Raw genomic sequence first — 24099 nt, 5'->3', positions numbered from 1 at the left:
CAGGGTCAGTTTTGCACAATTTCAATGTCTTGTACTTATTATCTATTATGTCTAAACTTTATGAATAAGTGAATTTCAATGTGTTGTGTTTTTATATGTGTTATTCTGTGCAGAAAAGTGTTTTGCATTCTATGTACCAACCCACTACTGCGATAGCCCAACTGGGCTGCAGTATGTATAAATAAAAAAATAAAATAAAATAAAAAGCACTAAGGCCCAGCACGCGCTGCGGGCTGCAAGTACATCTTTCCTTCGTGGTGCTCTTCGTTACCTGGCTTATTTGAACCAGGTGAAATTTCCGCGGCAAGTTCGAACACGAGTTATAACAGGGAGGGGTGGGCGTTCTCCCCGAACAACTCTCGCAAGCACACCCCGGCCGGCGCTCTCGCATGCGACCTCGTCCGGTGACCTCTTTTGGCAGCTTAGGTGCCTTGCCGTAAGTAAAGGGGCAGGCCACTTGGCCGCGCTCCTGATAACTGGGGGGGGGGCAGCTGTTGAGAATGGACCTTTTTCCAGTACCGATCCTCCTAGCGGCCGCCACGCCGAACTAAAATTCGCAGCAATGCACGCCCACAAAAAGTCGAGCATTCGTAGAACTCACCCACAAAAACTATCCTGGTACTGTAGCCCCTTCCGCACCAACCGGTCATCCCTGCCTTTCAATTGAATGTCACGGCAGCAGGCGTCGTTCCCGTGACTAATTTGCAGTGGTCGAAGCGCCCCTTTTTCTTTACTTTTTTTCGTTTTTGTTACCCCCTCACTGGCTTGCATGTGCTTCCAGCTTGGTCAGCCCCAAATGTCTCTGTGCCTTTCCCTAGAAAGCCCTTTTTGTGTGCACTTACGAACCCACTTCAAGCTGTTGAAAGAGAAAAAAATAAAAACGCGAAGTGCTGGACAGCATAGCCTCTCCCCAAGCAGAAAGCTGGGGGGCGCCCTTTTGTTTATTTTCCCGGAGGCGACTGCCAAGAATGGCGGACCGGCAGCCCGCGCATGCGCAGATCGCTACTGGAAAAAGGTCCATTGTTCTCGGAATTCTGCGACCACTCTGCGTGTTCCACCCTGCTTCCTACATTTTAACAGCAAAGCTAAAGAGCAGTAAACAAAAGCAGAGTGAAAGGGAACGTGGTGCGGACGCAAGTGCGGACTATACTCCGGAACAAGTTGTACATTATCACTACGCCTAAGCGACGGACCCGGATGTCAACGGGCGCGCGTGTTTTGAAAGGAGCTCGCTACGAATGCGTGATATCGTCTGCCTTTTCTAACGTAGTTTGTTTGTCATCGCTGCAGTAATTTACAATCATACCGAGTACGAAAAATCACGGGAACAGCTCGTGCCATGTTCGAAATATTCCCAGTAACGCACTACTTGCGCCACGCGGAGTAACATCCGGCTGCGGTGATGAGGCACAGCGTCAACTTCCGTCTTTTTTGGTAAGATGACATGTCATCACCCCAATACAAAGGGGAAACCAATAGAAATCATCATCATCATCATCGTTGCCGTTCTTGAGTTGTAACCGAGTATAGCAGCGCATACAAAACAACGAAAATATCTCTTTATGAGGCTGCAGACTGGTGAAGTGATGGGCCAAACGCGTTACCGCAACTGCGTTCCTGCGCGTCGTCGCTTTAACCCGCCCTACAAGTGCCACAGACACAAAGGCGTCAACGCGTCGCCAAAATATTTCAAGGGGATGATTTTGAGGCAGTTCGTTTCAGGGTCAATCACCTACGCTTTTCCAAAGACGGAGGGGGTAGCGGGAGTGTTCGTACAGCTAAAGCGCTGCAATATGCGAGTGAGGAGGAGAAAATCTTATTGATCGTGGTGTTGGGCGGGAGTCGGACGACGTTTTAATGCTGTAGGAGACCTGTTCGACCTTTTTCGAGTAGCGTAGCCCTTTTGCGGAGACCGCCCGAACCGCGCTTGGGGGATTAGAGAAGAACACGCCCCCTTTTTTCCCGCCTGCCCTGAGCAGTTGAGGAAGCCGTCTCAGGCGCAACGCATGGTTTTGGTGGAAGAGAAATTTTTCGATGGCAGCCGTAGCGTCTACTTGTCGGTCGCTTTCAGGGCTCAGAAAACGGAGCAGCACTTAGCTGGCTCGGCGTTCGCTACTGGCTAATCCATTATGGCGTCGTTTTGTTTACATTTTGCTCCCCAAGAATGGCGGATCGGTGGCTGGGGGCGAGAGTAGCACATGCACAGAGTGGCACTGAACAAAAAAAAAATACTGTAGTTGACTCCTCTGTCGTAGGAATCAGTCAAACATGTAATTGAAATGTGCAGCGAAATCTGCAGCTGAGCATGATTTGCGGGTCGGCGGCTCTCTTGTGGGTGTGTTGGCGAGCAACGTCCTGCTGGCGGGTCGCTTCTGCGAGGGTGTACTGGCGTCATTTCCGTGGCGGATATGACGCCAGTGAAATCTTGGTGTATCCCGGCATAAAACACTTTCGTGTTAAAATATAAAACCCGAAAACCAGCAACCCTAAGTATAACGTACTCTTTAGTAGTACTAGACGTTGCTTCCCCTCAAGAAGACCCTGTGTGCAGGGGTGCACCCTTTACAGGCCGCTTGCTTCGTTTTACAGGCATCACTTCCGTGACAGATATGCCATCAGCGAAATCTACGTGTATCCTGGAATGAAACACTGTCGTATTAAAAGGTCCAATGGACTTTTTTCCACTAGTGCTCAAATGACCCCTTACACCTTCTTTTTCGCGGGCATTTTTTTATCGCGGCATCAGTCGTCCAAGAGCTTGCATGGGTTTGTGGCCTACGCGACCACCTTTCTTTTTGGGAATTTGAGATATCATAAATTTTCTAATAAAGCTAAGGCGATCAGGAAAAAGTTAGTATGTAGATTCTTGCAAGCGATGCATGGTAGAGACGTGATCAAAGGGAAACATCTGTTGATTCGGTTAGAGCAATGGCAAACTAGAAAATAAATAAATGTGTGAAAATGCCATGGAAGCAACACACAACCTGATTTTAAAAAAAAACATGTTTAGCGCAAAAAACTAAAGACAGTACACAAGAAAGGAGACGGGACAAGCGTTTGTCCCGTCTCCTTTCTTGGTTACTGTCTTTAGGTTTTTGCGCTAAACATATTGTTTAAGAATCAGGAACCAACTAGCCCCCCAACAAGTCTTGTTAAATTACACAACCTGATTTTCGATAAATTGAACGTTGATGTTTTTATTAAGGAGTTTGACTTGAACGGAACGGGACCATTTTATTACCTTGACCTAGTTAGAGCGTTAAAGAACAAGGATATTATATATATATATATATATATATATATATATAGAGAGAGAGAGAGAGAGAGAAACAACGCTTGTAAAGGCTAAGTTTTTTTTGAAAAATCAAGGACAAAAGTAAAAATCATACACACCTCTGTCTAACGAAGACGATGGCTGAACGCAAAGCTTTCTCGGGGGGGATGCCTTGGTTGTCGTCTGTTTTGTCATTGACTCGCACGGAGTTTGGACTTTTGATTGCAGCGTCTTTGAGTTTGACCCTTCGCCATTTGATGTCGTTAGATGGTTAGGTGCATGATTTTTTTTTTTACGTCCACGCACCCCTTGCCAAATTCAATCTTATTTGAGCGTGTCGGAATGGCGGAATCGGATTGACGTGGGCTCCATAACGTGAGGGAGGACCCAGGATCGATTCCGACCACAGAGTTTTTTTTCGTTGTTGTTGAGGCGTTCGACGATCATTGTCATCGTCCTAGAAAGTTGGCTTTCTTGCTGCGTAAGATGTGCAAGATGCGGTTCGTTTTTGTGCTGGCTGAGATCGCGGCGCAATTTGTGCGAATTTAGACAGTATACTATTTTTGTTTCAGGACTCGCACAGAAACCTTGGCTTCGGCTTCGATCAAATTTGATAACTGTTTGAAAGTATGGATAACCCTTGGAACTACTACTGGAAACTTGGCAATTCCACGCCGTGGGCCAAGCTTCATGACTCAGTTCGGCCGAGAAGCCGCCAACTCAAAGAAAAAGTAAGTACTCTTTCGTTGGCGTTTTGAATTTTGCGTTTACGAAATTCAATGCGTTAGCAGTAGAGCGCTCATGAAGAAAAGAAAAAGCGCCGGCGCCTCTTTGTTTACCGTCCTGGAGAGGGCAGAGAGGCTGGGAGAAGGGGAATAGTAGCGTCGAAGCATTACGGGAGAGGCGGAAATGACGTAACGAAGCGGAAGCCAATCCGGGTACGCACCAGGAGGAGCGGGGAGAAGCCACGCGCACAGTTGGCACTAACATCACTAAATAAGCTACGCTTAAGAGTACCGCCACTTCGCGCACCCGTAAGCGTCTGGGGGCCATTTTGTTTCTCGCTTGCAGTGTTTCCATCTCTCCTAACGAAACCGCCGCCGGTTGTGACAGGCAGAGTGTGACCGGCCGCTCTAGCGTCCGCGCAGCAGAGAGAAAGAGAGAGAGAGAAAGAGAGAGAGAGAGAGAGAGAGAGAGAGAGAGAGAGATAGAGAGAGAGAGAGAGAGAGAGAGAGAGAGAGAGAGAGAGAGAGAGAGAGAGAGAGAGAGAGAGAGAGAGGTGAGAGCGCCCAGAAACAAAATGGCTGCGCCCATATGTAAACAAATATCACGTGGTGCCGACCGACCAATGAAAATCCTGGCGGCACATAGCAATGAGAGAAAAGAGTGCCGATACTCTAAAAGCCTGTATTTAGTGACGCTAGTTGGCACTGAGCCAGCTCATACGTCAGAAGATGCGCTTACGTCCCACGCGACTCCGGCTGCTTTCTGGCTGCGTTTGTGTCCTGTTTGATCAATTGTCCGAAGCATCAGTGCACGCCGCGCCTTCTACAAATAGTATAAGTTATCCTCTACAGGAGCGTCGATCGTAGTATGTCAAGACTGCGACAAACACATGCGTCCAAAAAGTACCGGCAGGCGCAACATTGTTTGGCAATGTTTTTGCACGAAGGTTCGTTGAAATACTTCAACTTCCAACTTGAATGAGACCAGGCCACTGTTAAATGGCTCGTACTTCCCAATAACTCTCTGCAGAAGTCCGAAGAACTCTCTTAAGGCTCATAAGTATCAGAAGATTAAGATGAACTATACGGCGAGGAGGACGATGACCACATCCTAGAATGACAACGCAGGCGGACAATCCATTACGTGTTTCTTGCAGACAATATTTACGCTGCCATTCTCTTCTCTTAAAACAACTGGCCTCGAGAAGACTCATTGCCCTTCTCATAAACCTTTAGGGGAAAAACAAGAAAATTTTGCTACACGATGGACTTAAATGAGTTGCTTAGGATACCCCTTTTATAGTCCAGTAATTGATTGAAATATTAATGATTTCTTGGTTTCTTTTCTGGGAATGCTGCTAAAGGTACCAGTGTGTAGAAAAGATGAGCACAGACTGTCAATGACAATGCTAATGCTGTGATTTTGGAAAGTGTCCCACTTAGCTGCCTTGTGGTCCTGAATATAGGATTTTTTATTTTTTAGAGGTTTTGTTTATTAATCAAATAAGATAATCAACTTAGAGCATTCTATTTTACGCACCTTCTCACTACAAAAAAATGTTCTCTGTACTCTATACTACGTGCTTTCTAGAGCACTGTTTTGAGGCTGGCTTAATTTACCTTACAGGTAAAGGATGTTTAACCAACGAGCACTCATAAAATGCATTCAAGATTCTTTACCTAATGCTGCTACCGTGAAGAAATAAATGGTCTGTCACGAATAAACGGTCTGTCACGCGTATTGCGAACTCGTAACAAAAAGCTCGTTATCGGCGGGTTTCGCTACATCGAACAATTGGATATATCGAACTTATTGCGGCGCATATTACAGTTCACTGCAACCGGTTTTCACTGTAGTTGTGGCTAACGTACCCAGTCAGAAATGTCCAGCCGACTGCGAACCACGACCACGCAAGTTTAGGTGAACTACGGCTGCAAGCGTTCCTCCAAAACAGAATAATTTTACACGCTGCAACCATTGGCATGGTCGACACACGAACAAAGGGCAGCGAAGCGGTATGTTTATCGGACGCAGTGAATAATGACGTCACTAAATAACAACCGTTACCAAAGCATAAATAAGCAGCACTGACGTTTTTTTGCGCCTCCTGGCAGAACTCCACTTCGTCGGACAGGAAATACATCCCGAGGATATGATTTTCACGCCGAGCAAACTCGTAACGGTTTCCGCCAGTCCGATTTTCTTTATTAAACGTCAGGCGCATCACGCGAGCGATGGGGAAAACCGCTGTGGAATGCCACTGGCAGCGCTGCATGCGGAAGAACTTGAAATTAGTGGAGTGAATCCTGAAAGCTACGGGCGCTGCTGTCGTTTAAGGGGTTGACGCAGTGCCGTTTTTCACTCATCTTCGTTATACCCGTTCCAGCCCCACTGTACCGTGAATCAACGCGAACTGCTCTGCCGTGCTGCTGCTGACGCAGCTTACGCAGCTCACGTGCTACTGGAGTGGCGGTCTTTTCCTCATGGCTTCGGTTCTTCGTCGGTAGCTTTGGCGATGAGCACCGTCCAGCTCGCGGAAGATCTCACACAAACTCGGCACACTTGATGGCTTTTATTTGCTTCGGACAATGGGAATATGCGTCTAAGCGGACGACGGTCTATGCCTCGCTGAGGCCGCAACAAAGAGCTCCGATACTAGCCGCTTTATCACGTTAGAACGGGCTTTAGTTGTTTTTCGCGGAGGGCCGTGAGTGCGTGCGATATCTGTGCATATCTTTGGATGGCAGCATTTATGCGTTACTGTTTACAGTGAGCGCAAAAGGGTGCGGCTTCATTTACTGCGTTCTCTTGACAACAAGCCTTTCCATAGCCCATAAAAAAAAAAAATTGGCCGCGTATCTGCTCCTTTCAGTGCAAATGCCGTCAAAAGACGATAGTCTTTATCGGATTTTGCGAAGTAAATGCCCCCCCTTCGCTTTCCCGCTCACCTCTCATGTTGTTCCTGTTGCGTCGCGCTCTTCCTAAGGTAAAGACGCCAACGGTTAGCTTAAATCATTTTAAGTTTCCCGTGTTCCACTGCTCCAAACCGGGTGTCTCGATGCGAACGCTGCCGTACGGCGAAGACGCGCGTTATTCGAGGCGCTCTACTTCAACGTTTATAGAGCCGCGTTTCCGTACTCCACGTGCGTTGCAAGCAGAACGTAGAACCTATCTAGTGGAACCTTGCGTAACTGTTGCCGGTTGATTTCTTAAAATGGCGCCAGAAGCTATAGTGGCGCGGGCGACAGCAGGCGACGGCGGAGTGAATTCTTTTTCTGCAGTTGATGAAGTATTTATATTCGCAAAAGTCAAGCATGTTTGATTTTTTTATAAAGGAACACTGCAAATATCACTTCTGTATTGATTTGTTGTCTCATATTTGCGCAATGTCTTGTTTTTCTTCAACAATGTTGACAAGAATGAACATTACACCGGACATAGACAGGTAGATTTAGCTGTGACTATATAAGACTATTGCGCAGGCATTGTTTTGCTTTGGCCGGGTGGCTGAATCGAGTCACAGACAGACAGACAGACGGACAGACAGACATACAGACAGACCAAAATTTCTGGGTTTAAGTAGCCCAAGAAAGACTATCGTCTTTAATACACAGACTGCGACGCTCTTAGATACCCACGTTATACAAAACTACTTCCGTATAGCGAAGGGCAAGTGTGACGCAGCTAATTAGCGAGTAATAATACATCGCCCGCTTCCCAGCGGTTTTACTCATCCGGGCCAAATTTTACGCAAAGAAAGCCACCAGAGACGCCCATCAGATCCATGTTTACACCGACGCGGCAGTGCAAGGATATAGCTATGGCATTGCATTCACGAGCAGTTCAGGCCAGGAAGGGACAAACCAAGGCAATGGCTATTCCGTCGAAGAAGCCGAGGCCACTGCAATAGCTTGGGCAGCCGCCTGCACTGCGACACAGCACACTCTCACCAACATATACACTGACTGCAAGAAAGTCTGCACCCTTTTAACACAAGGCTTCATTCCCAAACCGGCTTTGGAAGAGCTTAAGCAATTTAAAGGCACGATAAGGGTACACTGGGTACCGGGACACACAGGTTTGGCAGGAAACGAAAGAGCAAACCTGCTCGCCCGCGAAGCGCTTCTCCGGGCACCTGCCAACTGTGGTCAAACCCAAAAGCCCGTGACACCGCCAAAACTGCAGCTAAAAGAATACGCAGACAGCAAACGCAAATTCACTCCTCCGCACTAGAAATTGTCCAGGCAACAGCAAACCACTATAAGGCTGACGCAAACGCAAACGCTACTCACACCCGACAAAGTTTACATCTACAAAGGCTGTATGAACACTTCCCCGCCAGAGTGTGATGAATGCCACGTACCGATAAATCAAGAGCACATGCTATGGCTATGCCCCAAGGTAGATAGAAGCAGTATCCGCAGGGAGTGGTTGACTCAACCGGCTACGCTAGAGCAGCAGCTATCGTTGGCAAGCTTTGTCCAAAAGACCATAGGCACCCCGCCTTCCCGGCTAGACCCCTGGAAGACCAACTAACGAGGAATTCCAGTGGCCCCCTGGAATGAGGAGGCCTTAGCCAAAAGGGCAAATAAAATCTCTCTCTCTCTCTCTCTCTCTCTCTCTCTCTCTCTCTCTCTCTCTCTCTCTCTCTCTCTCTCTCTCTCTCTCTCTCTCTCTCTCTCTCTCTCTCTCTCTCCTGGACACCGATACTGCAGGAAAACAGCAACCGGGGAAGCAGCTGAAGAAGGCGGGTCATTCAATGAACTTCAATTACTATGACAATTGGCACAACACACAGAAAGTTAACACTGAGGGTTTTGCCGTTACTACCGAGCATAATTTGGAATAACAAGTAATTTCAGTAATAATACATAGAAGGTAATGCAGATATCATCACTTGGTAGATTTAGACCTCCAAGCTTAGTTTCGTTCTTCTGAATCGCACCCAGTCAACCGTTTCCTGCAAGCAGGCTTTTGTTCTTGCTTGTCGAAATTAAGAGCCTGCACGAGACGAAAAATGCAAGCGAACTTCCAAGCTTATATACCTACATGCGTCGCATGGTGCGTGCAGTGTAAAATGCGACACAGTCGGTTCACACTAGGTACATACCGCGCCGCGGTATCAATAACGTAGACTCAGTACCTATTTTACAGCAGACTGTAGCCATTTATACGTTCCTATAAAGCACTTGAAATTGTGCACGTACTATACAACACAGCGAGCTAACTGTTGAGGATTGAGCAAAAACCAACGTTCCTGTGGCGCTTTGTGAACCAAATGGACAACATGCATTGGCCCCAACAACTATGGGTCTATTCGTTTCACCTGCACCGCGTGAACCAGTTCAGGCGGTGCCGCACTTCGCCGTTCGTTTCAGCGGTGCAGCTCACGGCACCTGAACCGCGCCGTTCGATTCACCGGTGGTGCCGACGGGTGCAGGACGGGTTCACGGCTTTGCCTGCACTCCCTGCCGAGGAGGTGCAGAAGCAGACGAAAAAAGTGCAGGGCTGGTTCCGCCGATGGCGGAACCCACTTTGCACCGCTGTGAACTGGTTCAAGAGGTGCAGGCTGAATCGAATAGACCCTATATATATTTTGTTATGAGGTGTCCACAGAGCCACCATGAATTCTTTAGCACTACCAGCTTCGGCTTTGTCCCAACCGTAGGGGGGAACTTGAGGACGTCTAGTCCTCCTGGAATTCAAGCTATTGGTGATTTCAGACGTACTGCATGTCTGAAATTAGCGAAAGACGATATTCAGGAAAGCGGTCCGAGCGCTGCAGGCAACCTGAAAGGGGTTCGTGGAACTTATTATTTCCGCTAAGATATCCTCTTCTGGCGCCTCTTTATGCTTTGTACGGTGTTGTTGTAGACGTGGGGATTTTGTTCTCCGTCAAAGGAAATCTCTAAAAGTACGTCTTAGCCGTCTTATGTAAGTAAACTGCTGTAAGACAGCTCCGTAGATATCGGCGAAAGTTTATTAAATTTTATATGTGGTGCGTGCGTTTGTGTGTGCGCGTGCATGTGCGCCCTAGAGCGCCAAATATATATGTGGTTCCTTGTTCCAGTTGATGCACGACACAGTGTCTACTTCACTGCAACGCACGAGTTGTGTGGAACAAGACACAAGCAAAAGATATACAAACGCACTCTCCACAAATGTTTGCTGGAACATACGTTGAACAGTAACTACAACCGCCGACAGCGCATCCCCCCTATTATTCGGTCCCAAATAATAACCACAAATCTGGGAAAACAAGTGGAAAGCTCCAGATAAGACACTACTTATACGTCTCGTTCCAGTTATTCTGAGATCGGATCGAGATAAAAGCATGTGGATCACCCTCGTTAACTGGAACGTATACATGGAACCAGATTAAGAGTGCGAAGGCGAAGCAAATCGGCTGCAATCATGCAGTAAATGGGGGTAGTAAAGGTCGTAAGGAGTTCGTAAATACAGCTGTTACAACCCTTTTACGAGCTTTGTTGTTAAGAGTGTGGACCTAAACCATTGTGATGGACGTGAAGGTTGCGTACAGCTCCGCTATACCTTCGAGTGAAAGCGCGAGGCACGTATGCACGACTAGATGCATATGATTGGCACCCGACTGACCGTTACGACGTTCGCCACGACTAGTCGTACGAGTGAATTATAGACACATGCTCCAAAGTGCGCGTGCGCTGCGTCGTCGGTGTCGCTCCGCCCACTGTTTTCGCTTCGTGGTTGCCTCCCAGTTTAGGCGCACTCCGGCCGATTTAGACATGTGCAAGAGAAATCCGAGCGGGGAAAGAAAACAATCAACTTGAAGGGAAAATAATAGTGCCATTACGTTGTACATTGCATTTCATATGTTCAGTAAAGCGGTGTGGGGACGTTTAGCGCCCATGAATCCGCTCGTACATGCTGTTGGTACCGCCGGCAACATGTGTCTACCGGGTGTTTGTATTGTCGGCGGAGAGCGCGCGGGTCGGCGGCGGTGGCGGAGAGCTGCTGTCCGCAAAATACTGATGGTTTAGTGGCTTCTCTTGAGTCGCGACGTCGGTTGTCAGTTTGTGCCACAGGCAGGACAATTGGGGGAAGGGTAAAGGGACGGGTGGATGCGGTGAAGTACCGCTCGGCAAGGGAGAGTGCGAGTCTGGAGGAGTCGCCATGTGCGTTCCTGCGCGTGGGTGAGCTGAGAATGGGCAGGGGGGTATACACAGTATCTCTCTCCATGTGGGGCTGCCCTAAAGACCCTTTCCCTCTAATTTACTCCGACGAGCAGTGGGAGGGGGCGCTGGGTGGCTCTGACCTAGGGACACAACTCTCCCTCGTGGACAAGGCTACGCTAGTCGCCGCCAGGCTGGAGCCTGCGGCCACCCCGACCCATTAAACCTACTGCAAATAATAAAGTTTTCTCTCTCTCTCTCTCTCGGTTGTCAGCAACAGAATTCAGCAACAGGTTGTCGGTTGTCAGAACAGAACTCCCGCTCGTGCTGTTCCAGGCAGAACACGAAACAAACGATAAAAAGAAATGATGCGGGCTATCCCGGGAGAAGGTGCGCGATAACTGCGAAGGCGGGAAAATTTAATTGTATTGAACAAACCTCATCAGTGAGGAGTGAAAGAGAGAGGGGAAAATCGTGAGGGTGGAGCGTTGGAACGCCGCCACAGCGCCTATGGCGAATCACTGCCCTGCACTTCCGACAGCTTTCACGTTGAGTGGAGCGGCTTTAATATTACATGCAGAGCACTTCAGGGGCCCGGCTTGTCGAAGCTCGCCCGCTGCCACGCTATCTAGCCACCGCAGTCACGTGGCGTTACAGACCCAAACGAAGCCCTGCGGCGTCACGCGCCCAAACAGGCTTCGAAAATATATCCGCTCGTCTCTCAATACAGCCTTAGGACAAAAGTTAAGAGGATACTTAAACAAGAGGTTTATATAAGCACAACCATTCATAGTACTCGTCCCCGTTAGTTAGCGCAAATAAAACTGAAGGTACATTTGAGGCAAAATATGTGTACTTAACCGGCAGTCCCCGCATTCACTTAGTTAAGAATGCTCGTTGGGTTGGTTTTTACTATAGTAAGCGAAAAAAAGTGGCCGCGGTAGAAACAAAACGACGCGTTCAGAATGGCGCAGTAAAGCTCCAGCACGTGCAGATGAAAGCAAGTACAAAAAAATTCACCCATCTCCACGAAGTGAATCATGACGAGTGGGCGAAGCACTGGGGATCGTTCTTACCCTAAATCACCCGTGAGAGTGCTCACTGCTGCTAAAACGATTTGATTGATTGATTGATTGATTGTAGGGTTTAACGCACCGACGCAACGCAGGCGATGAGGCGCGCCGTAGTGGAGGGCTCCGGATTAATTTTGACCACCTGGGGATCTTTAACGTGCGCCGAAATCTCGTAAACACGGGCGTTTTTGCTTTTTGCCTCCATCAGAAAAGCGGCCGCTAAAACGATTTCCTATCCAATCCAATACAATTCAATTTAATCCAATCCAATCCATTTAAATTCAATCCAAATCCAATTCAGTCCAATCCAATGCTCCTCGCGCATGCGCAGCACGGCTCTCCAGAAGCACTCTCTATCTCTAACCTTTTGTTCACCTTTTAATTTTGTTCTTGTTCACCTTTTGTGAACCTTTTGTTCGCAGATGTTTCGATTTACACAGTGCTGTTCGTCTCTCTCTCTCTCTCTCTCTCTCTCGCTAACCTTTTGTGAACCTTTTATTTTGTTCTTTTTAACCTTTTGTGAACCTGTTGTTCACGAATGTTTCGACTTACACGGTGCTGTGCCGTGAGCACGGACGCCGGACAAGCTCCTCCGCCCATAAAAGAACAGAACTCCTGCTCGCGCTGTTCCACGCAGAAGGCGCGCGAGCACTGCGAAGTCTGGCAAATTTAATTGCGTTGGAAAAACCTCTGTTCAATTGATCAAGAGAGGAGTGAGACAGGGAGGCGAAGAGCATGAGGGGTGGCACCAGTGAGCGGATAACAGCGCCGCAGCCCCTAAGGCGAATCAATGCTCTGCGCCTCCCACCGCTTTCGCGTTGAGGGGAACAACTTTAATTTTTGGGATTAGGATTAGGAATAACTTTATTTGTGCCTGCAAAATGATGGTTTCTAAGTGCCGTGACACGGGCCTGGCATCGTCCGAGCGTTTGCCGTTACTAGGCGCAGTGCCAATGCTTCCCCTGGCCGGGGCGCCTGGTCTGTGCCTTTCGAGCGCACCCCGGACCATTTGCTAGACGGCCCAGAGTTGAGTGTCCTTGTCGTTACTGCGTGCAGCGTCCTGGAGCTGCGGCGGATAAGTCCTTGATTGCGTTTCGTTTGGAAACCGCTCACAGCCCCAGAAAATGTGCCAGTGGTCTGCCAGACCGACACCACGCACTTGGCACACACCCGTTGAATAAAGTTCTAGATGAAACATGTGCAGCGTTGCCGGGGAGAGGATTCGCACTGCCTCCTCCCGGTTCAGGCCCTGGTGCGGGGGTGGCATGACCCGCCGAGCCAGGCGTTATAGCCCTTGTGATCTCGTTGTAGCTCACGAGGCAATCTTTGATCTCGAACCACCACGGACGGTTGGTGTCGGAGGAGTAGAGGGTAAGTGCTCGCGCTTCCGAGTGTGCCGTCTCGTTGTGGTTGGATGCAGTTGCGCATTCGCCCATGCCCGCCGGAAACCACTTGATAGGAACTTCTGTCCTGGAACCTGGCCTTGCCGATGATGGCGGCCGCCTTGGCGCAAACGCGACTTTGAGCGTAGTTGCGTACGGCCATTCCCGAGTCACAGAGCACGATGCGGCACTCGGCTTTGGAGATTGCCAGGGCGATGGCGATCTCCTCGGCGTCCGTGGCGTCGGTGCACCGTACACTCGCAGTCGTGGTCTTGGTGCCCGCGGAGGCATAACGGCGACCGGGACGTAGCCTTCATGCCGGTTTATTCTGCTCTTACGGGGGTTCATCATTCTTACTGGGCTCACACCAGACGGCGCGTGCTGCGGGACGGCAGCAGCTGTGACTGCAACAGCAGCAGCACTAGCGAAGCCACCAGCGAGGACGAGCTGTAGGTCAGTTGACCGATATCCTTTGGTTGTGGAGCGAGCTCGCGTGCTTTGTCATTTTAAAGCAAAGCTTTACTACTTTCGTCCAGCGGTTTCGTGGAGGACGCGCAAACGACCTTTTGACCGGACGCACACCCCCGACGACACACCCCTCGAAACGCATCGCGTGATCCACCGGGCCTGCTGTTGGCGCCTGCGGGCGCCGACAGCGGTCGCCACCGCCGCTGCGGCCGAGGCAGCCAACCACCCCCGCAGCCTCCCATGCATGCGGCGCTGGGTCGTTTCGGGCAACGTGACTCGTCTCGCGCCCGGCGAAGAGGAACGGTGCGTTCGCCATCAATGAACGCCGCATTCGCTCGGCCTCCTTCTGTGAGCGTTGCACGGAACCGAACGGCTCTGAGACGGGGTCAGCAATACAGCTAAATCAAAGGTTAACCAAGCGAAACCAAGACTCAACCAGACTAAGCCAAGCTTTTGCTTTGCATATCCACGGTTAGCGGAGCTAAGCCACAGCCATTTTCTTATTTTTTCGACCTGCGATGTAGGGGGTCGACCTACATTCGAGTCTACCTGAAATCGTATAAATACAGTAGGCCTCAGGTCCATATCAATGCTTTGAACGGCGTGCTACTTTGGTGGTAACCGCGGGCTGATAACACACTCCCTGGGACGTTCGTTTTCCAGCGCCTCGCGCTATATCGTGGGGCGTTATATATTTATTTAAACAGTATCATTAAATAAATATATAACGCCCCATGTTTCAAAGAATTTTTTGTCTGCAAAGGTGAAAAATACACGGAAGCTTGGTCACATCAGCTTCTCTTTAAAAGTGATTGCTGCAAAATTCGGAAAGAATTGCGTCTGTTTTTTTGCCCAAAATTGAAGGGGTTGCTTGTGGTTTATTTTCTGAAGCATGAAACTTGTGCTTATTCGCACGTTTGAGACCATTTGGGAGTTGTTTTTTGTCTTATACATGTTTTCTACGAAAAAGCAACACCCAGTAATGCGGATGTATTTTTTCTTACATCTCAATATCAGAATATTTGTCTAAATTGTGAGGCAATGTCTTTCTGTACCTGTCTGCATATTTTATAACAGCTCTACAGGTAATTATTTTTTGTGTATCAGGTGTTTTACACATTTCGTTTTTGTACCTACTTGCCTTGAAATAGTCTCCTCCATGGGCCCCGTCAAGCTCGGCGCGTAGCGTTAAGCCCAAAAGACCATCCAGTTCTATATATTTTCTGGAAAATAAAACTTGTATGTATGTAACAAAAAAACAAAACAAAACTAGTGCGTAAACGTAGAGCTGTCTTTTACTTTGCTAAATCTTGGTTCCGACTAACGTCACTAAAAAAAGAAGGCTTTTAGTGTATCGGCACTTTTTTCTCTCATTGTTTTGTGCCGCCAGGATTTTCATTGGTCGGTCGGCACCGGTCACGTGATATTTGTTTACGTATGGGCGCAGCCATTTTGTTTGTGGGCGCCTCTCCTCCCTCTCTCTCTCTCTGCTGCGCGGACGCTAGAGCGGCCGGCCGGTCGCACTCGCCCGTCACAACCGGCGGCGGTTTCGTTGGGAGAGATGGCAACACTGCAAGGTAGAAACAAAATGGCCCCCAGACGCTTCCGGGTGCCCGAAGTGGCGGTACTCTTAAGCGTAGCTTATTTAGGGACGATAGTTCCGACGGTTTTGAACATTGTTCGCTCTTTCATTCAATCTTGCTTTGAAGTGCTTAAAAATTGCCCTATTTTTTTTAGGCCTCTACACCAGCTAAGCCGGAATGCGAAGTGGTCTTGGGGTATTCTGGATTCAGCTCAAGCAATGGAATGTTTTCTTCCTCAAGCACAAGCTCAGTTGCCAAAATCACTCCATTCATGCACTGGCTCGTGGACTTCAAAATTGGCAGCATAATAACGAGGTGTGAAGCTCACAACGTAAAGGGCCAGCTGACGATGAGAATGGAGAGTGGCGGTGCACTTCCCTCCGCGAGGCATTCGGTGAGTGCAGCTGAACGAGGTTTTCCGTGACGCTTGTACTGTGAAAATAATCCCGAACCACATTCAGTGGTTTATCTTAAAGGAGTACTGAGATGAAATTTTCGTGTTACGTTCTTTTCGCTGATAGGCGTGCCTACCAGCCCACTAATCACAGAATGACACATTAGATGGTCGAGTGCAGCGTGAACATTCCTTCACGGCGTCGTTTATTCGTGTCAGTTTCGGTTTCGACAAAACGAACGCCGAGCGGCCGCCATGACAGGAGGTATCACGTGACGTCATCAGTCTTGGCGTACTGCTGCCGCTCTGGACGCGAGGTCTTCACTGTCCCCACGCGCCCGGGCTGCATGACGTGTACACACGCCGGAGCAGCGCGCGCCAACCACAGCCAGCGCGTTGGCTTCGTCATTGGAGCCCCGACGTCGGCAGTTTGGGGCAAGTAGCAGGTAGCAGGTGATGTCATGTTGGTCAGCTGCGGGCTTTCTCGTGCGGGCGAAGAATAAAATGGATATAAAATATGTTAGGCCGAAGGGTTGCTGTTGAAACTTGCTGGGAGATATCTCCTGATAAAAAGGAAGCATTTTACATAGTTATCTAAGCTTTGAAATTTCGTGAACTCCTTTAAATTGTGCGTGTTTGTGTACAGCGCATGCGTGCGTTATCGCAAGCGCGTGCGTGTATGGTAGAGAGATCACCACAATAATTACGAGGATGATATAAAAAAATTGGCACAGCTTGCACTAGCGGTGCAAGGCTGGAGAAACAGCAGAGCTGGCGGCCCCTCCCCTTTCGTCGGAGACGCAGCTGTTGCACTTCACATAGATTTCCGAACTTGTCGTTGAAAGTTCTCCATGTCTGGCAGGCCCGGAGAGTTTCGTCCGCAGGCTTTCACATCTCTCCCAAAGTGGACCGCGTTAGCACGCACTAGAACCCGCGGCAACGGGCTTCGCGAACCCGGCGTCTGTGTTTCCCACTTAAGGAGCGAACGCACGTCAACTGGCGAGAAGAAGAGCACGCGAGAGATCACGTCACGAACGCTGGGCAGCGTGTTCTCGAAGGTAGAGCCGGCCGACGCCCGGCGCTCCTAACGAAGCGCATGCGCACGTGTGATCGGTATTTTGCTTTGCATTTTTTTGGTAACGTTATACGGCGGAACTAAAAGCTCAAACATCTCTGCTGGTTAAAGTAGTCCATGTGTTTTTTGTGCGTGAAAGAAGGAATTTTAACATATGCTAGGAAGAGAAAGGATAAAAAATGCGTTCTGGCTGTTTAAAGTACTCCACGGCTGTTTTTTTTTCTTTCGTGTGTGTGAAAAAAGCAATTTTAACATTATATGCTAGTAAGAGAATGAAAAAAAAATCACTGACGATTACTATAATCCCTTATGAGAAATTTGTGCGCAGCGCGAACGGCAGTATTCTCTCTCACGGCCCACATCTGCTGCGTCTCAAGCCCGTTCTACATAGCGCGATTTCCCCTGCGAAGTCGCAGATGCAGCGCCGCTCATGCGGCATAACGACCTTTTTCCGTTGCTGCGTCAAAGCAGAGTTACTTAATATGTACAGTTGCGAAACTCCGCTTCAGAATCCGGGCGGCGCTAGCCCCCCTGCTCTGTGGAAGCTGAGGGGCAAGTCGACGCACGCGGCACCTAGGAGATAAAAACTGAACTTCGCTGGACTATTATTACTCAACATTTTTTTTTTGTAAAATAAAGATTGCTTTTTAAATTAAAATAAACTAATTACACGTAAAATTTACTTGCGTTCTTGCGGCTTTTTTATTTATGACTTACGGCAGCAGCCGCAAACATTGAGTACTACTTCAACTTTCTGCCGACAGACGACAGGCTAGTCAACTTGCCCCGTGCTTGCCCCGGCGCAGGGGGGCAGCCGAAGACCGGCTTTTGATACATGAGGCCTATGGGGAGTTTCGCAACTGTATATATCCAGTAACTCTGGCGTCAAAGTGCCAAACGTTTGGAACGGTCGAGCATCCCACGCGAACGTCACTCGTGCGGCGCAGAGGTGCCCGACCTGCGGCCAATAGGAACACAGCTAGGTGAACGTCACGGTATTACCATCTGCATGCTTAGCTTACAGATGGCGCTGCTTGTATAAACGTAGCATAAGCGCGGGCGCACCAAAACAAAGGCACGTGCTTTCACGACACGATGTCGCGCCCCGTTTTCAACCAATGCGTAATTGGTGTCCGCGCAAGTGGCGGACATCACAGCAGGGAAGAAGTACAGAAGAACCCAAGAAGAACCGTCCGAGGTACAAGAAAAGGAGCTAGGCACGCAGAACAAGCGAAACAAGGGTTGCTTGCTGTGTTTGTCTTCTCTGCTATGTGTGTGTATATTGATAAATAATTGGCAATTGTGATATGAAACCGCAAAAAAAACTCATTTACTGCAAAAAAGTCTGAAACAACTTGCCCAGACAGTAGAATAAAACCTATTTTTTTTTTAAATCACAGCACGCTTGGCTTGGGGCAGACTTAATTCGGTCTGCAAACAATGGGCCTCTGAAATGCGAAAATCGCGACGCTCGCAGGCCATGTAGACGACATTTACAAACATTGCCAACTTCACGGCCTTCAGGAAGTGATCGCGTGTTCCGCGAACGCACGATGGCGCGCGTTACGGCGGTGCTTTTATCTCGCGGCGCTTCGGCGCCGCCGGCGACCACGTTGTTGCAAATCATGTTTGAACCTCCCGCGCAAATGCCACGTGGTTTGTAACTTCTAATGCCTGGCGAGTGCGAGGGGGATGCAGTGAGAGAGATTACGCCCAGCGCATGCTGCCCTGGCCGAATTGCATGGAGCGTTTTTTCACGCGGTTCGCGCGCGTCGGCGTTGCGCGTGCGTTTTTTCGACGCCCGCGTTGACGATTCCGCACCCGCGGCAGCATCTGCCTTGGCTAGATCGCGCGCGGCAGTGGGAGGAGCCTGGCAACTTGCGCCAATGGGGAGGCGCGCGCCTCATGGCGGCGGTTTCGAAGCGATCGAGACAGCCGGCTGGCTCCGTCGGGGATTTTTAGGCTTACCACCCCAGCAGATATTGAATGGACGCTTTGACTAGCGGCGCTGATGATGTTTTATAGTACAGTTTTCGCCCAGATTATCAGCTCCTTTACCGCACAAGCAACTTCGTGTGTGCCTTGAGCGGCATTTTAGAGAGCGGTTAGCAGCGGTCGCTCGAACTCCCGGCACCACTTCGCTGCCGAAGCCACCGCCGGCCGCGGCGCGCACAGCGTGCGGGTGGTTACGCGGCAGCGTCAGCGCGCCTGTGGCGTACGCGGCGCGTTTTCGCGAGCAGAAAACGCTCCATGCCGTTCAAGCGTGAACCTCGTGCGGTCTCACATATTGTCCCCCTCCTCACCCTTTCGCTACACTTTGCTCCGCCGTTTTCTTCCTGTATTCGCTCACTCTGTTACAACGCCGAGGCCGTCGCCATCACCGCCGCCGCCGCCAAACCACGTTAAAAAAACTCCCACCTCCCCCCGCGGGAACCCCTGTGTAGATGCGACGCATATGCGGAGCGGCGAAGGGACCGCGTTTTATAGCGCGCATAACGTTGAGGGGACTGCGTAAGCCGGTCCCAGTCGATGACGACGTTGGCGTACTTGTAAAGCCGTGTGGACTCTGGGTGTTTGAGCCAAGCGTGGATGTTGCTTCGCCGGAGAACGGCACACCGGTTATATGCGCAGCGCGCCCGAAGGAGAGGAAACCGCGGAAGAGAGAGTACTGCACATGCGCCGGCCACAGCGCGTCTGCCGCGGCTATGGCGCAACGTGCCGCGGCTATGACGCAACACAATCCACTTTAATCCAATCCAAATCCAAGCCAATCCAATCCAAGCCAATGCCCCTCGCGAGTGTTCGCTATCGAGGAGAGGGGGTGAGCGGCGGAGAGCACAGATGGAGCGGCGAGGAGAATGGGGGAGGGGCGGACAACGCCGACGACGACGACGCCGGAGGGACAAGGCGAGTGAATCAGATGCTCTGCATCTAAAATGCGTTCCGGGTGCGACGTTACCTCACAACGTTCGGACAACTTTTGCGGCGCGGTACCTATTGGGCAACTGGGGCAGCTGCATGCTCCTCCATTTTATGATGTATGTCTAGGTATGTAAGCGCATTTAGCTGTGCTGGTGTGAATGATTTAGGAATATGCTGGTTTTTACTTGAAGAAGGGCTTGCGTTCGGGCTACTTGGTATACCATAACGTTCATTTAAGCACTCAAAAAACGCACGGACCCTGTGATATTGTTTCATGACTGATCAGCGCACGCGTGAGATAGTGGAGGCAGCTAAAATGCAGCTATTTAATTTCCAAGGTGTCAGTACAACATCGGTAGCCTTGTCAGATAAGGAGGCAGCGTTCTTAAAAAAAGAACTGGTCATGGTAATGACTGACACGTGTGGAACAGCGCCAAGTGATTCCGTTATTCTAATCTCTGTATAATCTTAACCTTTTCTGTATCTCTTGTCTTTTTGCTGATATATATTTCACCCTGATTCAATAAAATTCAGTTGGAAGTAAGAACTTGCCCTTGTCTTCCGTGTCCGTGGGTTTTTGTGTGCTTAAGATGAACGTTATGGTTGTTACTGCTTCATTTGTGGTGCGTTTGTGGTGCGATACATTCATTGCGACACTTTCTACATTACAGGAGTCGCTCGGACACTTTCAGTTGGAATTTGCCGACATTATGACAGCTCTGGGGAAAATGGGGAAAGGGGGCAAGTACAGCGCCTTGGACAACAACTGCCAGAAGTGGATTATGAAACTCCTTACGTTACTGGGCATACCTATACCCGACAAACTCCGGACAGTTGCACAAAAGGTGTGTGGTATTTGGTTATTTTCCCAAACAGTAGCGTAAGACCAGTGTTGTACACGTTCCTCTAAAACAGGAACGAAGGCTCGTTCTTGTTCCTTCCCGATTTTGAAACGAGTTCCCGGTACAAGTTCCTTTATTGCGAAAGGAACGCGTTCCACTTAACACTTGGAACATTGGAACGTGTCGTTACATTAACGTTACATTTCATTTTTCAAATTAAATTATGGTGCCGGATAATCCTTAGGCGAAATAAAGTGAGAAATTTAAAACTCGCTTCGAACTACGTATATTATAGGAATATGAACACCGCCGGCAGCAGATTATCTGGAGACAAACAGAATCGTAAAGAATTTTTTTCCAGGGAGCACCGGACAAACTCCAGACATGTCTAACTGAGACTTTGGTTCTCATTTATTATAGGTGCAACACACATGGCACTTTACTATTAGGTCTTACAAATGCGCAGTAAGGTTACTGCGCTTCAGATGTGCACATAGAAAGTTACTCACATGCAGGGGCATAATTAATTTCTTGCATAACAAACCGCGTCGAAAGCAACAATACATAGGTCTTTAATGTCATTCAACGCGAACGAAACATCCTATTTTATATGACAATCGCTCTGACCATGCGGGTCTACATGGCGAAAAAATACCGTTCGATAACGACAGCAGTGGCGGTTAACAAACTCGCAGAATTGCAAGATAACAACGTAAATGCGTCCAGAATATCTTTAACCTTTTACTGTTTTAAAAGGAAACCAAATTACCTTTAAAATAAAATGTGTATATCTCTATTTTAGGTGACATTCACATCAGAAGCCGAGGCAAGTAAGTGTATTAGACGAACTTGTTGTTGGGCGAGTTGGTGCACATTATCGAAAGGTGTATGCTGCGCTAAGGAAGGCACCACACAGAGAAGTACAGAAGGACCGGTGTAGACTTGCAACTAACTATTATTCCACGAAGGAACACGCATACAGAAGGGCGTATCGTTGCGCACGTGCAAAAACGAAAAATAAACAAAAAGGGCCCATCTCCCCGCGAGGGGGACTCGAGTAAATGCGTCGCATAGGGGGTGGGTGTATTGCGTTAACGTTTAGTGTTTGGGGAGTTGGTGGTAGTGAATGCGTTGTATCAGCAGCTTCTTGACGTGGTTTGAATGAGTCAAGGATATAAGGCGCGTTCGTAGACTCTCATTCTGTGTCGGTTTTGTGGCGCAGTGGGAAGAGCACCATGTACCTCGCGTTCCGCCCGCAGGTAGTGAATGCGTTGTATCAGCAGCTTCTTGACGTAGTTTGAATGAGTCAAGGATATAAGGCGCGTTCGTAGCTTTAGAATCTGTGTCGGCTTTGTGGCGCAGTGGGTAGAGCACCATGTACCTTGCGTTCCGCCCGCAGGTAGTGAATGCGTTGTATCAGCAGCTTCTTGACGTAGTTTGAATGAGTCAAGGATATAAGGCGCGTTCGTAGCCTTAGAATCTGTGTCGGCTTTGTGGCGCAGTGGGTAGAGCACCATGTACCTTGCGTTCCGCCCGCAGGTAGTGAATGCGTTGTATCAGCAGCTTCTTGACGTAGTTTGAATGAGTCAAGGATATAAGGCGCGTTCGTAGCTTTAGAATCTGTGTCGGCTTTGTGGCGCAGTGGGTAGAGCACCATGTACCTTGCGTTCCGCCCGCAGGGTCGTGGGATCGAAGCCAGGCGCCGGTAAGTATTATTTTTTTATATAGTGTAGGGGGAGTGGTGCGGACCTGTTGTTGAGAGCGAGGAGGGTAGCGTGATGCGGGAGAGGAGGAGTGGGGGAGAGGGCGCACCTGGAACGGCTGTTGCGGACGCCGAGGCACGCCGACAACGCCGGGTGACATCGTGAGTTAAAGAAATGCTCTGCATTTAAAAAAATCTACAAAAACTTATGGTGAGGATTTTCACAAACGCTCTTCGATAAGCAACTCTGAACGCTGGCCGTCGACCTTTGGGCGGCCTCTCTCAGGTATTGTCCATACGGCGCGCGCCGAAATTAGGCCCAACAATGGTGAAATTCCTGTCCTTTGTCAACACGTCTCGTGAAATACGTAGAGTTTCAGATGCCTATGGTTTCATGCTCGTAGACATGAAACCGTAGCCCTGTGAGCTGCGCTTAAAAAAACAATGCAGGTAATTTCAGTGCCGTCTGGATATTCGGTGCTGCGAGATTTAAGAGAACTTTCTTTTTTTCAGCTCTGCCTCAAGAACCAGCTCTGCGGCAAGGACGGGGTGGCCCCGGACCTTGTCTCAGAGATGAGGGTTGCCTAGAACGACTAGAATGGCTATTGTCCTCATAACCATTGAGATTATTGATAGTGTAAGCATAAAAGCAGCAGCATTGCAATTTACAATACCAATTTCTTGCGTTTCTCAAGAAATAAAAAAATTCTTAAAAAATGTGGGCTTGCGTTGTGCCATTATGGTTTAACACACCACTCCGAAGTACCCCGCGGATATGAGCAGTTTATGGTAGCACAAAAGGTTCACCTTTTGTTGCCGCCAAAAATGTTTTTTTTTCTTCAAAAATGGGGGAGATATGCGCTAAATTTAAGCTCGGATAGCTCGTTCTGAAAGCTTCTACAGTCGAACCTCGTTATAACGAAGTAGTGTGGGGACAGTAATTTAGTTCGTTATATCCGATATTCACTGTAACAGTATATAGCTTAAAATCAGTTCAAACCAATTGGTAATCTGGTTTCCACGAAAATCCATGACACAAAAGCGCATTGTTTCAATCTTCGAACCTACTATAAACAAAGTAGCCCTTATCTTTCTCCTTGTGGCATTTCAAGCTCAATGAACCAGATCGTGAAACGGGAAATTATAACAAAACAAAGTTCATTAAAAAAACAGGTCTGCATACCACAAAATATTTGTCCTACCGGCTGAATGGCAGCCATTACCGGTTTATAGGACGCTTGTTCTATTAGGGAAGATTCCTTTAAACACACACCAATGCAGCCAGGCAGTTTCTGAAAGAAGAAATTCCTGTAAATTTACCCTCTTCCAGTTACTTTTGGCGGCACCTGTACAGACACGCCTGGGTACGAAAGCTTTACCATTGCTATTGACGTAAGGTAAATATCGATGCTGCACTCTGTAGGAGGCTTTCGCCCGGTCAACAAAGGTGATGAAGCAGCCATCAATGCCTACCTTTGTCGCAGAACACGAGAATCACGTGTCAGTT

The 24099-nt window shown here is 48.8% G+C and overlaps 1 protein-coding gene across 1 annotated transcript; it reads left to right on the top strand.

Annotated features, from left to right (window-relative positions):
* Positions 1-3846: 3846 nt before the first annotated feature.
* On the top strand, positions 3847-23291 carry LOC144139335 (uncharacterized). Its single transcript, XM_077671714.1, has 4 exons — positions 3847-4005; positions 15812-16051; positions 20720-20893; positions 23106-23291. Exons 1-4 carry the CDS (start codon positions 3904-3906, stop codon positions 23178-23180), a joined length of 591 nt encoding a protein of 196 aa, XP_077527840.1. The 5' UTR covers positions 3847-3903; the 3' UTR covers positions 23181-23291.
* Positions 23292-24099: the final 808 nt, after the last annotated feature.

This window comes from Haemaphysalis longicornis, unplaced genomic scaffold (assembly GCF_048455015.1).
Source record: "Haemaphysalis longicornis isolate Haplotype H1 unplaced genomic scaffold, Haemaphysalis longicornis Haplotype H1 scaffold_5, whole genome shotgun sequence".
NCBI classification, from domain to species: domain Eukaryota; kingdom Metazoa; phylum Arthropoda; class Arachnida; order Ixodida; family Ixodidae; genus Haemaphysalis; species Haemaphysalis longicornis.
This window is presented reverse-complemented; position numbering and strand designations above follow the sequence as displayed.